Here is a 15,705-nt window from a genome sequence, read left to right on the forward strand (position 1 = left end):
GTTTTCTTTAAAATATGTGCATGCATACATTATTTTATGATCTTTTTAAAATATGGTGGAGCTTTGGAATTGTCTTCATTCATTTGGTTCACATTAATTCTAAGAAAAGAACGACCCCCCCTCCTTTTTTTATTCCCCTCCATTTCGTTTTCAATAAAGAGTGGAGAGTAGTTATGATAATTTTAGTTAATGCGCCAAACTATTTAGATTTTGGATGTGTACTTAATTAGATTAATAAGTTGAATTTTATATTGAAATTCGTTTCATAAAGAAGAGAAGGTTTACTTTTCGTCGTGCAGGATACTAGCATAGCACCCCATCGTATTATTTTCTTTTTGTAAAAAAATAAGAATACAATTGAGACTTGTTCCGATACGAGTGGCCTGAGATAGAGATAATGTGTATATATATATAATTACATTAGTGTAAATGACAATTATTACATTATTATTATAATTTGGTATAAAATATGTTTTTTATTGATCTAATCGTTGAATTATATTTATATATTATTATATTATTAAGATTGTTTGTGTCAAATTTATCAAAATTGAACAACAAGTAATCAAATGAGTCATATTTTAATATATTTTAAAATATATATATTATGTTAATTTTAATTTATATGAATGAGATTATAAATAATTTTGAATTAATATAAAAATTTAAGAAAAATATTATTTGGTTGAAAGTTATATGATGATGTACTAGTTGTCAAAGTTAAAATAATATAATTTGATGGCTCTTCTCTTTCTATATATATATTAGAGATAATGACTAATTTTATTAAAAAATAAAATTAATTATTTTTAGGGAAATTTTATTTTTCTATTTATATGATTAAAATTTGAGATTTTATTTAAAAGATTTGAACTTTTTTCGAACAAATAACTTGTTGATGCTAATATTTATTTATTGATAGTTAGCAAACTTTTTGCATATTATGCACAAAATTTAAAATTTGAGTAAAATTCATAAATAAAAATGAATAAAGAAAATTATGCATATTTTTCATCATTAATAATAATAAAAATTCTTTATTCTATGGGAATAAATTAAAGAGACAGTATTATTAAAATATGTTGAATATAAATTACAAAATCAAATTATTATAATTAAGGCACATCATTTTTATTGATATAGTATGTCAAAGTAATTAAATTTTAAAAATTAAATTCAAATGAGGACTAAAAAAATTATAATCGTTTTAAGATTAAATTTATCATAAAATGCATTTTAAACTTGACGTAGTTGATCAAGATTCCAAATTAAAAAATTATAAATAAAAAATCAAATATTTAATATAAGAGAAGTAATTAAGTGACATAACAAAGAAGAAAATAATTCTAAAAAAATGCTTCTGTTCAATAATAAAATTCAAATTAATAATATAAAAGTGGATTAATTAGTATTGGACTATTAGCTGTAAATAATATGACTGAATCATCAATTTTGGTTCGGCTATAATGAGCATCTAGGGTCCATGCCTCATAATGTGATGTCTCACCAGTCACCCACGTTTTCCCCATTTTTGTAAGCACGTAGACTTTTACATAAATATATTGACCGAGAAGAAATAGTCATTTACATCAATCTTCCTAAAATAATAATAATAAACAAACTAAAACATTTTCTATTCATATTGTTTTTTTGAAGTTTCTATTCATATTCTTGTGATCATATATTTAATTATCATACCATTATTTTAATGCAAAGATACATCAGTCATTTACCCTATCCGTGTATGACCTTTACCTCATCCTAATTATTATGCTCTATTTTTTAAATCATTGTAATAATCCGAGGTTATTAACTAATTGAGCTGTACCTAACATATTTGTCATTTGTGGCAGTAAACATATGTAGTAAAGAATAATGATTTTTTCCTAACTATTTTACATCATTGAAAGTTGTTTTTTTTTTCAAAACACTTCTTCTTCCTCTGCAGTTAGCAAACATAAGATGTACTTGGCTAGAATCCGCATGTCCACTTTTGGTTAAGGTTGTTTGAGACCAAAAAAATCTGAAAGTGGTTAGAACCAGTTGATGTGGTGCATAAACTATTTTTTTTGGTTCAACTACCATTGCCTTGAAATAAGCTTTTCCTCTTAGATTTGAACCTTCAAGGGCAAATTATTTGCTTATAGATAACTCAAAGTGCCCTGTTTGTTTATTCCGAGTGACTCTTTTTGCCTACTTGTTTAGAATTTGAGATGGGGCCAATTCCATGATATAAAGTCTTAACATTTTGCATTATTTCGTTAAATGTCATTTCTCATTGGCTCACAAGACAATGCCACTAAGGACCATGTGCCCAATGAACCAAACTAACCGAACATAAAAGATAATATTGGCCTAAACAGAATTGGAGTAAAGAGCTTTGTTGTTTATTGCAACAGATTTTATGCTTGTTTTGGTGGGAAAGAGGGCCTGACCATGTTACCTTAAGTTATTGGACCACCAATCCAATTCTAAATGCCACTAAACACTTTCTTTCACTTTTTTATGAAAAGGAAAAGAACATGCACTTTGGGGTAGATATATATAGTTTTGGTTAATTTCAGTTCTCTTTGCACAAAATACACAAAGTTCTTAATTAAGCTAATAAGGAATTTCAAACAAATACACCACTAAAAGGGTCTATTAGATTGGAGGATGAGGATTGGAGATGCTCAATCTTATCACTACTTGATCAAGTCCATGCTTCTATCACTGTTACTTCTCAAGGCAAAGATAGGCCTTTGCTTTTATCCATTACAGTCAGCTACTATCATTAGGTATCAGGAACTTGTTTGTATTATGTAGTGATGTGTGATAGGTCTATATATCAACCAATATACATGAAACAATTTCATTTTATATATTACTTTGCTAAATATACTACTAAATTTTTGGTTCCTAAGCTTACTGTAATCAGTAAATACATTGTCCATAAAAAATTAAAATACTAAACGTACTTTATAAATTTCCCCAGAAATTCTAGTTTTAGAAATCTCATTCATAGAAAAGTAGTTTAATTTAGAATGGAAGATTTTCTGTACTACACATCATTTCAGTCTATCCAAATATCTTTGAATAGGAGGAAATAGACATGTTATCTGCCTATGCGATGGGAATGCCACTCTACTTTTATATTTTTTTTAGCCGAAAGGAATGTCATATTTTGCAAGGCCCTAAATAGTACCATATCCATATTCCAGAAAAGTTTGCAAGTTGCATGATCGAGTGTCCTCCCATACCTGATCCAAATGAGAAGCCATGCAATGCAATTACAACTTCAGCATATAGCATTCAGGGCCTTTTTTTTTTCGAGTCATTTATTCGTTATTATCCAATTGCCTTTGCCTTATCCATAATGATGTTGCCATCAACGTCTATTGTCACACATTCTCTCAAAAGACCTAAGTGGATAAACTATACGAAATCTAACGCATTACGCATATCATATCATATCAAAAGAAAAAGAAAAGACTTTACTATTATATATATGTGCCCCTGCAACTGACTAGGTACTCTTCAAGTTACATTACTTTGTGGGGGCAGGGAGAGAGAGGTTATTATTCAGAGCTTGATGGTAAGCTACTACGATACTAAAAAAGTCTTAATTTTTGCATATAGAAGTATTATCCCATGCAAAATTAACATAAGATAAAAGAATTTGTAAAAAAGAAGTTAATGTTCTAGAAATGACTATTAGAAAGGCCCAATTCTAAGGTCAAGACTCTAAAACCATAAAGGTATTGTTCCAACTACTACACTTGTTTGATGTGATGACAAAACACTACATCCCAAACCTACTAAGGTCATTGAGACTTATCTTGAGGGAATCTCGACTAAGATGACCCATCATGACTTTAATTCACTTAACAACTCTTCTAATGTGAACACAAATCCTAAAGTTACTTTAATTATATTTAAGAACTAATTATAAGAAAATATAGTAAAGAAGTTTGATGAAGATGAACATACACTTGTATTAAGGTACATGAAAAGTATGTATAACAAATAAACTGATTGATTTATAGTATATATTCTTGTCGTATTCAATTTGGAGAGAATTAAAGGCAACTTTAGGACTTCATTTAGAATAATATGGCCTATAATTAGATAACTACAAAAAAAATTAATTATTAAACACCATTAACTTACCAACAAATCATTGATGATATTGATCTTAATCTACTTAAGTAAGGTATTCAATTTGAGTTTTAAAGATAAAAAAAAACATGATTAAAAAGAAAAATCTCACTAAAAATGACCAGTTAAATTTTTTGATAAGATTAATAATTACTTAGATATTTTGCACCATTTTTATGTTGATAAAAAAAAAAAAAACACCATGAACTTTGTAATCAGATAATGGAATTACATTGCTCACCTTTTGTTTAACGTCATCATCTGTCCTCTTTCCAAGTGAATGTTACAACTTGATCAAATTCGTACATGTTGTAATTAGGCACACGTGCCAAAGAAGGCAAACCCTTACACAAAGTCTGCCTTAGCACAACCCATTATGAAACGTGTTAGCTTGAGCCCAAACGGCCCAACAGAAACATGACTTGGGCTAGCAAAGAAAAGGCCCAATTATATGCTAGAGAGAATCTGAAAAACGCTTTCATGGTCTTTGTGGAGCTGCAGTTAGAAGTGTGTAGTTCGACTTCGTGAAAAAGCATCATGAGCCGCTACGACAGCCGCTCCGGCGACCCAACTTCCTATCGTGACCGGAGGAGGTAACCGCCACTTCCGCTTTATTATCAACCCTATTTTTCTGTAAACAGTCATACATGCCCCTTTTTTGTTCTAATTCTATTTGTTTCATTATTCTTAATCAGTTTTGTAGCTTTTGCACGCCAATTTAGTTATATTGTTAAAATTTCACACTGTCAGTTATAGTTGACATTGATGACTTGAGTAATCCCCTAATATAAATGTTCCCGGTTTTTACTTTTTGTTATCTCCGCCTCAATCTTGTTTTTTTAGTTTTAGAGTGTAGATTTTTAGGGTTTGTTCATGAAGGAAACATTTACAGCTGCTACTTTAATCCGCCTTAGGTCCAATGGTATATTTACAGTTGAATGAGCCGGTGTCAATAAATAAACCCTATCAATTGCTTTGTTAATTTCACATTCATGGATGTTTTTAAAGGTTTTATTTTATTTCTATTTTTCGGATCCAAGGAGAGACTCATTATAGGCCTTAGAAGGGAGAGTTCAGAGGGGATTAGGGAGTGAGGAAGGATTGAACATATGCACTCACAATAGATGTCCTGCAGCCTAAGCATTTGAGTTAACTTGTAGTTGTGGGACAATGTTTTAATTTATTTTATTTTGTCCAATGTGGTTGTCGCTTGTCACCTGCCACCACGTGTAGTGACAAATTTAAAGCTTTGTATGTTTTTCCTTGAGGAAGAGTATTAAACTATCTAGAAAATATCGCATAATATCATATTATTGTGTTTATGTTAAAATATTTTAAAATATCTCAGATGCTTTTTAAGGACTGGTTTCCGAATTTCATTATATTTCAGAAGTCAATAGCACGCTTAGTAGAGAAGTGGAATGGAGCAACCCTAGGTTGCTTCAGGATTCAAATGTCGGAGTGATTTTCAATAGCTGTCATTGCAGCCAAAGTAGCTGGTTTTCGCTTGCTATTCGGATGCTACCATTACATAAAAGTGTAATTTGGGTTCTTTTTTGGGGGGTAAAACTGTGATTTCACCCCCATTTTCTAATGCATATTTTGCTTTAGAAACATAAAAACAGAATTTGAAACCCTTATTCTTGATCATTCCACCAATCGTTACCCCTGTCTTGATCTCTGTTCCTTCATACTTTCCAGGACTATTTTTTTATGTCTCATTTTTTGTTCTTCCTTTAGATTTCCCAATTCATGTTCTGCTAGTTATTTTTTTCTATTAATTTCACCATTGTCTTTAATTTTTTGACTTCATTACTATGCTCATTGCTCCTAGATTGATGGTGATTGTGTGGGTAAACCAAAACTTATTATTTATCATGAATTTCTTTAATTATGGGTTCTCTTTTGCTTTTGAGTATTTATATGTGTAGTATAAGCTATTTAATTTTTATTATAATATTTAAAATAGCAGCCACCCTGTTCCTTCTATCTTGATATATCATTTTCAAAGTTGGCTGCTATGTGCTGCTATCTGAGATTGATATATTCATAATTCTTTACTTATTGAATTTTGAATTGAAGTCTAGTAGACTGTCAAGTATTAGTATACTTAAGGGTTAGAGGGTTGCATTTTTTAATGCATTATTACACACACATGTTAATATTGCGTTCTATTATTCCACCATATATTAATATTGTATTCTATTATTAAGTGTTTATCCTCTCTTTTCCTTCTTTACCCAAATGCCTATAATTTCAACAGTGTTAATTTTATCTATATTAAAATGTTTTGCTGAATTACTGTGTTTGTTTGTTAGCGATTCTGGGCTAGGTGCACCTACAGGGTTTGGTGGTTCTGTACAACACTCTTCATCAAACAGGAGGGATTATGATGATGGTGGGTCACCAAAGAGGAACCTCAGTTTGGATGGTTTACCTCATTTTGAGAAAAACTTCTACGTTGAGTCACCAGCTGTAAGGGCAATGACAGATGCTGAAGTTAATGAGTACCGGCAGCAGAGGGAAATAACTGTTGAAGGTCGAGATATCCCGAAACCTGTCAAGTCCTTTCATGATGCTGGTTTTCCAGGTATTTCTGTTCCTTGTTTTTTTTCTTTCTATTTCATCAGTTTTACTTTCCACCTCCTTCAGCTTAAAGTACATGACTCTTCTCTTTATTGCTTTGTTTTGCACAAAACTGTGTCAAGAGCTGGTAATTTGGAGGGATTATTAGTTCTATGGGCTAGATTTTCAAGTAAAATAGCGTGCTAATAGTATTTTTCTAATGGTTGAGAAATTGGTTGTTTTATTTTATTCCGTAGACAGTATGTGATTTCATTTGATTGAAGTGGTCAAAACTTCCTGTTTGCAGAATATAAGGCAAAAGAAAGGGAGAAGATCATTTTGTTTATAATTGATTATATTGTATGATTATCTTGCAAAATTTGTTATCAGATTATGGGATGACATGTTTCAAACAGTGTACTGATTTTTCGGCCTTGGTTTAATCCAGAATATGTAATGGAAGAAATTACAAAAGCTGGCTTTACTGAACCTACGCCCATTCAATCTCAAGGTTGGCCCATGGCTTTGAAGGGGCGTGATCTGATAGGAATTGCAGAAACAGGATCAGGGAAGACACTTGCTTACTTGTTGCCATCCATTGTGCATGTTAATGCTCAGCCTATTCTAAGTAAGGAAATAAGGAAACAACTGAGACAATTAGATTTCATATTGGATGTAAGGGTGCCTTTTCTGACTATGTTACCTTTGTCTTGCCGTCCATTCGTTTACGATATTTTCAGATCCTGGAGATGGACCAATTGTGTTAGTTTTGGCTCCAACTCGTGAACTTGCTGTCCAAATACAACAAGAGGCTACTAAATTTGGTGCATCATCTAGGATTAAGAGTACATGCATCTATGGTGGGGTTCCAAAGGGACCTCAGGTGCGTGATCTCCAGAAAGGTATGTATTGAATTATACAATGCCATGAGTTTGGTTAAACAACTTACTGACTGCTTGTTGCAATGTTGCCCCTTTGTACAGTTTTTATTTTATTTTTTCATAATCATGGATTTTATTTTACTTCTGTTAATTTTTGTGATTAGGTGTCGAAATTGTAATTGCCACTCCAGGAAGGTTAATTGATATGCTTGAGTCAAATCATACCAACTTGCAGAGGGTCACATACCTTGTATTGGATGAAGCTGATAGGATGTTGGATATGGGGTTTGATCCTCAGCTACGGAAGATTGTCTCCCAGGTTGGCTTTATTTTATGATGTGGTAAATATTTTGAAATCGTACAATTTCAAGAAATGGTGTAATATTGTATTACAACTATTGTTTGTCACTGTCACAGTCAAGTTGTTGTTCTTGATGCTTCATTCGCTTATTATGAGTAATGTTCCAGGCTTCTAGCTATATTGCTAGTGCATTCAGGGGTTTGAGCTCACAATTATTTTTTTTAAAAATTGTTTTTCAATGTTAATTTATTTATAAAAAGTCCAATTTGGCTTACTAGCAATACTATATTTCCTATTTTGTCCCCTAACTATAGTACTAGCTGCACCTACCAATTAATCCAAATCGATTTAGAAATACAGATTGCTGAAGCTGCATTTTAAAGTTTCTTTATTCTGCTTGTCATATGATCACTGTTTTTTGTTTTTCTTAGATTCGTCCAGATCGTCAAACTTTGTATTGGAGTGCTACCTGGCCAAAGGAGGTCGAACAATTGGCAAGGAAGTTCCTTTATAACCCATACAAAGTAAGATATTTTATGTTGGGATATGTAACTGTAGTTTTTTTCTTTTAAATTTCGTTCCTCTATGATGAAATGATTTTTGGTCTGAAATGAATTGTCTTTTAAGAAGCATGTATGATGTTTATGTATAGTATTGTATTTTGTGAGAACTTTATTTATTTAAGCAACAATTTCTGTAATCATTGTGCAGGTAATTATAGGCTCTTCTGATTTAAAAGCTAACCATGCAATACGGCAATATGTTGACATTGTTTCGGAAAAGCAGAAATATGATAAGTAGGATGTGTTCTACCTTATTTTCATTCTCGTTGCATTTAACACCTTATCACATATGGCCACCTAATGGAGTCTTCCTATTTGTCAGATTGGTAAAGTTGCTAGAGGACATCATGGATGGCAGCCGAATACTGATATTTATGGATACCAAAAAAGGATGTGATCAAATCACTAGGCAACTCCGCATGGATGGATGGCCTGCACTCTCAATTCATGGAGATAAAAGTCAAGCAGAAAGAGATTGGGTGCTCTCAGAATTTAAATCAGGCAAAAGTCCTATTATGACGGCAACAGATGTTGCAGCCCGTGGTCTAGGTGCAAAAACTTTTGCTTTATTTAATTCTTTGTCATATTGTTATTCAGTGGATGAAAATGATTTAGTGATATATAGTTATGGAAATACTCAGTACTTTTATTTATTTTGGAAAATACTAATATTAAATTACTGTTATCCTTGTTTCCTTCAATCTTATATATTAAATGCTTTTTTAATTAATATTTTTTTGTCTACTTTTTTTCAGTATTTGATTATTTATTACATTATGCATGAATTGTTTGCCTTTTAAAGTTAGAATTACCTATCTGCTGCTGGAGGACGATCTCGTCATTAGTCTGTCTTAGCTTTCTGTTGTGACAAATAGGAAAAAGCTGCTTTTGTGATTTGATGACTTTCAGTTTACTTTGTCACTTTTTAAAGTTAACCAATAGCTTTGCTTATGTATATCTTAATCCTTTCTACTATTTGATTACGGTCAGATGTGAAGGATGTGAAATATGTAATAAATTATGACTTCCCGGGGTCACTTGAGGATTATGTTCATCGCATTGGGCGGACAGGGAGAGCTGGTGCAAAAGGAACTGCATACACATACTTCACAGCTGCTAATGCCAGATTTGCAAAGGAACTTATAGCCATACTCGAGGAAGCTGGACAGAAAGTGAGTCCTGAATTAGCAGCAATGGGGCGTGGTGCACCTCCTCCACCTTCAGGTTTAGTTAACTGGACCCAAGTATAACCAGGGCTTACAATGTACATATCATTTTTTGGTTTCGTACCTCTTCTCTTGATTGTAATTGTAGCTGTGAAGGGTCACGCATATAATCTAATACACTCACCTCACCTAGAAGAAACAATGAATAATACTAAAAGAATAACATTCACATATCATTGTGTTTGATAGTTTTCAGTGGGGTTTGCTTTGTTATTGTTTTGGTGCATTTGATTCCTCTGGATGGCAGTCTTCTTTTGAGCTCATTTTGGATGGACTAGAAATATCTGTGGTATTCTGCTAATGATCTTTTTAGGGGAGGGTCTTGATTCTTGAATAAATTTTCAGAGAGATCGACATGCTATGTTGCATGGTTCTTGATCTTTATTTTTTTATTTTTCCTGTTAAGTCTTTATTTTGATGTCTTTTTTCCCCTTAAGGATTTCTTTTTTCTTCTTTCTAAATGAATTCTGTTTGTAAAACTTTGACCGCTGTCTAGCTTGTCACTTTTATCCATAGGGATTTGTTGTGTCGTTGGCCCCTGAGACTTGTCCAAAGTTACAACATGTTTCTATTATACTCACTAGTTTGTTAAGTTTGTTGCACACTTTTGGCTTCTAAATTTCTCCTTTGTCCTTGTATATCAATCAATCAATTAGGTCCCCGAGGTTTCCAAGACCGTGGGAGGGGTTATGGCAGTTCTCGTCCATGGAGCTGATTGATGAAGGAAGGTACAGACAAACCAACTTGATTGACGAGGAAACTCCCAAGAACCATGCCATTTGTGTTATTACGGACATTATATTATCTTGGTAATTAGTGTAAACTTGTAAGCGTAGTAATAGGAATTTAGCATTCTTGTTCTTCAATTTTTTTCTTCAAATGTCCATATAACATGTACCATCAGACAATTGTTCATAAATACATTATTATTTATCCTTATGGTTTACGGGTTGTTTTGAATACTCTTTTCTGGCAACTGCATTGCAATTTGGTAGGTAGAGAATTACAAAGAAATTTAAGAATTTATTATGGGAATGTTTTTCGTTTTTTACTTTTATTTATGAAATTATTTTATATTCTATTTTGTAAATATTTATAAAAGAAACAATAAAAATAATAATAAAATTTCATATAATTTCTTGTACAAATTTTCAAAAATCGGAGAGAAAAATGCTTTTATGCTTAATAAGTAAAATAAAAATAAACACTTTATATATGAATTGAAATATAAATTTGGAAAATGAAGAGTTAAGTTTTTATTTTTCAATCTGACATTTTCAATTTCTTTTATCTCTTTTAAATTTGCATCTCACTTTTTGCGCAATTAGTCAAAATATATATCTACTATTTCAAATTAATTTTTAAATCTTTCTCTATATACTTGATATTCCCAATGGTTTGTGCATTTCAAAATCACTTTGTAAAAAAAATATTTTTTTATACACTTATACTTTTAATGGTATTGAGTCTAACATGTTTATATAATATAGAGAATGATTACTATAACTGTTTTTTTTTTTTGGTAAAGAATATTTTTTTAAATAATAACTTCTTTTAGCTTTTCATGTATTCGTTTTAGCTTTCCAAATCTAAATAAAAATATTTAAAATCTTATTAACATTTGGAGTTTTTTTTGAATGATTTCAAATATATTTTCCAAGACAAAAACAAATAAAACCTAATATAAATTAGGTTATAAGTCCCTTTCTAGTTACTTCATTATGGAATGATCCATTTTTTCAAACTCCCTCCCATCAATGGTTGAAGTTAAAGAAGGTGTAAATTAAAAAGAGAAAAAAAGTGACTGATTGCGTATATGCATGGGAAACAGTGTCTAGCAGAGTAGAGTTAAGAATTGAAATTTGAAAGGATTGAATGGTGAAATGAAGAGGTAGTGAGAGACAAGAAAAGAAAAGAATGAGTGAAGAAGGTCCTCCAAAGCTATATACCGACAAGCCCCGAAAAGGTTCGTTTTTTTTTTCTCCCTCTTCCTTCCGGATAAGAAAAATTGTGGAAAATCAAATCAAATCTGTTGTTTTGATTCAAAGTTTGTGGCTTTGGTAACAGCGCGATTGAAGCAGTTTCGGGGGCAACAGAAATCAAACGCGTTCTCCTCGCCGGCGGCGATGGGGACACACGCCGCTACTCCGCCGCCACCTCCGCCACCGCCAAAGGAACCCTTTATTCGGCGCTACAAATTCGTTTGGCCTATGCTTTTGGCTGTGAATCTTGGTGTCGCAGGTGATTTCTTCTTCTTCACCCCAATGACCAAAATATCGTTTTTTTTTTTCTTTTTGGTTTGAGGTTTTGGGATTTATGAAATGGGGTTTGTTTGTTTGGATTGGATATGCCCTCTCAATATGAATGAATAATGGTAACTTCATTCTTTTCTGTTTTAATCATTGATTATTACTTCTTATTGATCATGGGGTGGGAGGGAAAACACAGTTTTTCTTTGGGGTTTGAAATTTCATGGGTAAATTGACACCTTGGAATATTTGATTTCATTTGGGGAGGCTAAATTGACACCTTGAGTTAGTTAGGTATTATTTGATTTGGCCTACCAGTGTTTATTTTGCTCCTCTAATGCACAAAATACTCCCTCAAAATTAATGTGGTGTGTTAGGAAGAAGATGCAATCCCGCAGTGGGGGCGCCATTGGAAGAAGATGCAGTTAGTTAGTTACAATCATATTAGAGTTGTTATAAAGGTAGTGTATATACAGGATATTGAATGCATGAATAAACGGAGAGAAAGATTTGAGTAAAAGCTTAGTTTAGTTCAGGAGGGACCTTGACCTCGAACCAAGGCAATTTATCTTCTTCCTCTCGCTCATAACAATTGGTCCGACATGCCATCCATGTCTGCCTCTACCTGCCAGAACCACTACCTTCCACCTTACCCACTCACTACAGCCACCTACCGCCCATGGCTGCCTCTACCCCTACTCCGGCCATACCATAACACACCACCCGCAACCACCCCTGCAGGAGCCATCCCTTCTGCCCCAGCACCCACCTTCTCCTTATACACATCCAGCTCAATCCCTTGGGATTGATTTTGAGAGTACTCGGATCCGCTTGCTAGCCTTGTGCGGTACCTGGATCCCATGGTTTCCTTCTTTGGTGCAGCCACCACCGCCGCCGCTGCCGCCGCCTTCCATGGATCCTACAACGCCAACGGCAATGCTGGAACATCAAAACACAGGAACTTCCTCCTCCGCCAACCACCACTAACAACAACACCCACGTCAGCTCCGTCCTCCTCCGCACAACCACCACCAACAACAGCACCCACGTCAACTCCACCTCCCTTGGCTGTTTCCCACCATCCCAAACTCAAAACAGTCGCACCCATGGCTCCCTCGCTTCCCCGCTTTCATACGACCAACCGTCACTTCCAACTCAGTCGTCTGTTGCCCCTTTCACTCCGCACTGCCCACTGTCGTTACCGCCACGACCATTGCCACAAAATCCCTTATGGCAATGACACCATCTTGCTCGACGACGATGCCGTCAAGCATCAGATTCATCTGTGCTTGGTTTGGATTCTTTTCGCCGTCAAGACTTGGCTTTTTTCTGTCTGTCATCAGCGACGACGTCCGCCGCCACACCCGCCACCACATCCACCACCACCACCACCGAAGCCACCGCCTCAACCACAACCATGGCTGGCACAGACTGAGCTTCTGTTTTACTCATGTTCTGTTTTCTGCGCCCAACACCTTGAGGACAAGGTGTTTTTGATGGGCTAGGGAATGTTAGGAGGAAGATGCAACAGGTAGAAGATCAAGCAGCAGTGGGGCGCCATTGGAAGAAGATGCAGCAGGTAGAAGATCCAGCAGTGGGGTGGCATTGGAAGAAGATGCTTGCACTACCATAAATTGCCATAGAATCAGTTAGTTAGTTAGTTACAACCATATTAGGGTTGTTAGAAGCTGTTGTAAAGTTAGTTACTGATTTGTTAAAAGCTATTATAAAGGTAGTGTATATACAGGATAATGCATGAATAAAAGGAGAGAAACATTTCGAGTAAAAGCTTAGTTTAGTTCAGGAGGGACCTTGACCTCGAACCAAGGCAATTTATCTTCTTCCTCTCGCTCATAACATGCTGTTATCGGTTTAGGTGGGTAGGAAGTAGGATGATATTACATTAAGCTGTATTTCACTTTGAGATGTTTGTTCATGAGTGTGATGAGCGAATTAGTTAGAAGTTCATAACTCCATGAGGGTGTGCAGTGGTTTCTTGGGGAGGATTGGTTTAATGATCTTCATGTTCTGCAGTACAATATCTGTTTCCGAGGATGAGAGTGGGGAGCCAGTGAGATCGTAAGTTAAAAAGCATTGGATCTGGCCATGATTAACCAAATAAATAAAAATAAAAAATAAGAAATCACATGATTAGAATGGAAAGCTTTGACTTTATGTCTGAGGATGGTTCTTTTTATGAAAGGCCAAAGAAAGGGCTACCTTGTGCCTTTATTGCTATGATGCATGCTTGGTTGTTATTTTCTTAATATATGTTGGTTGAGGTTGTTAGATGCATCATTTCTAAGATCAGTGTGCTTGTTTCCTATCATTGTAACTTTTAGGTTGCATTTAGAACTCAAGGTTTGTGATTTTGACAATTATTATCATTTTCTTTATGATGCATTGAATCAAGGTTTGACAATAAAAAATGATCAAGGTGATACCTTAATCATTTTTGGGACTGTATATTGGACTACAGCATGCTATAATGATTTTAATTTCATAATTTATAGATTAATCATCCTATATACAGCTTTATACTTTTTAAATTTCACCAAAATAATGCGTTCAAACATACCTACAAATTTGCCCTTGATCTTATGGAAGATGATTGATTGCCGTGTGTTTGTTTCTAATCTAAGCTCAGTGAGAAACATGATGTGCAAGCACTTTATCCTATACATGATTTAGTTAATAAGATAGAGTGGACAAGGTCTAAATATCTAAGGTGTGCAAAACACAACATTTCTGCTATATTTGTTTTTAATCTATATGGTAGCTGCAGTACTGTTGGATAATATGGAATTGGAATTTAGTTTTATAAATGTAGTTATCACTTTTACTGGTATTCTTTTACACTTCATATTCTGACATCTTGTAGAATTAAGATGTTTAAACTATACCTTGCATTTCCCTTGCCAACTTGAGCGTAAAAAGGTGTTGATGAATCTTGTAACTAGTTTAATGATAATTTAGCCAAAGTCGGCTTCTCAATTAAGGATTCACATAACTGTACAATACACTGAAAATGTATTGCCACACTTATTGAATACATTTAACATGTGTCATTTAATATATTTTGAACAAGCAACTACTCTGCTCTGCTACCATGTCATTTTTCAGTGTTAGATCTTGCTTGTGTTGTTTTTGTGATCCCAACTCTAGTATGCCTGAATGAATTTCTATTTTTAAAACATATGTTGTTCTTGTTGCTAGATATTGGACTGATGATTGTCTGAACTCTGTAGCTTATTTGTTTACGAGGACAAAGAAGAAGGGTACTGGTGAGGAGGAGCAAGATGTAACTCGTGTCTCAACTAAGGATGCTACCCCTCATGTTGTTGAGATGCCTGTGCCGCCACCATCTATTACAAATCCCATGATCAAACGAGAGCCAATTCCAGAAAACGAACAATGTGAACTCTTGAAGTGGATATTGGAAGAGAAGAGGAAGGTCAAAGCAAAAGACGCAGAGGAGAAGCGGAAAATTGATGAAGAGAAAGCTCTGCTTAAAAAGCTTATTCGGTCAAAATCCATCCCAAGTGTCTAATGATGTTATCTTTATCGTCAGGGAAAAAAGTTCTTGAATTCAAATGTACTTGAATTGATTCATCCAATGCTTTTATTTTCTGTTGGTTTTTTGTTGGATTCTAGATTATAGATTTGTGAATTTGAGAGTTCAGGGTCCTGACATCCTAAATTGTCATTTGCAGAATTTTGGATGTGGTTCGCTGGTTCTTTTGGTTCTGACAATAATACAAGTTGATGGCACTTGATTTACAA

The 15,705-nt window shown here is 34.0% G+C and overlaps 2 protein-coding genes across 3 annotated transcripts; both read left to right on the forward strand.

Moving 5' to 3' along the window:
- Positions 1-4,459: 4,459 nt before the first annotated feature.
- Positions 4,460-10,612, forward strand: LOC100790464 (DEAD-box ATP-dependent RNA helicase 20). Its single transcript, XM_003529836.5, has 10 exons — positions 4,460-4,730; positions 6,456-6,727; positions 7,151-7,330; positions 7,443-7,604; positions 7,748-7,902; positions 8,316-8,408; positions 8,596-8,681; positions 8,770-8,996; positions 9,438-9,671; positions 10,330-10,612. The coding sequence occupies exons 1-10, from the start codon at positions 4,675-4,677 to the stop codon at positions 10,386-10,388; spliced, it is 1,524 nt and encodes a 507-aa protein (XP_003529884.1). The 5' UTR covers positions 4,460-4,674; the 3' UTR covers positions 10,389-10,612.
- Positions 10,613-11,375: 763 nt separating this feature from the next.
- LOC100305896 (uncharacterized) lies at positions 11,376-15,705 on the forward strand. 2 transcript variants are annotated; one of them, XM_006582769.4, is made up of 4 exons: positions 11,376-11,639; positions 11,741-11,914; positions 15,171-15,517; positions 15,636-15,705. In XM_006582769.4, exons 1-3 carry the CDS (start codon positions 11,591-11,593, stop codon positions 15,470-15,472), a joined length of 525 nt encoding a protein of 174 aa, XP_006582832.1. In that variant the 5' UTR covers positions 11,376-11,590; the 3' UTR covers positions 15,473-15,517; positions 15,636-15,705. The 2 variants fall into 2 exon arrangements, with proteins under 2 accessions (XP_006582832.1, NP_001238383.1); NM_001251454.2 differs by having other exon boundaries at positions 11,554-11,639; positions 15,171-15,670.

Source organism: Glycine max, chromosome 7, assembly GCF_000004515.6.
Source record: "Glycine max cultivar Williams 82 chromosome 7, Glycine_max_v4.0, whole genome shotgun sequence".
Classification (NCBI taxonomy): domain Eukaryota; kingdom Viridiplantae; phylum Streptophyta; class Magnoliopsida; order Fabales; family Fabaceae; genus Glycine; species Glycine max.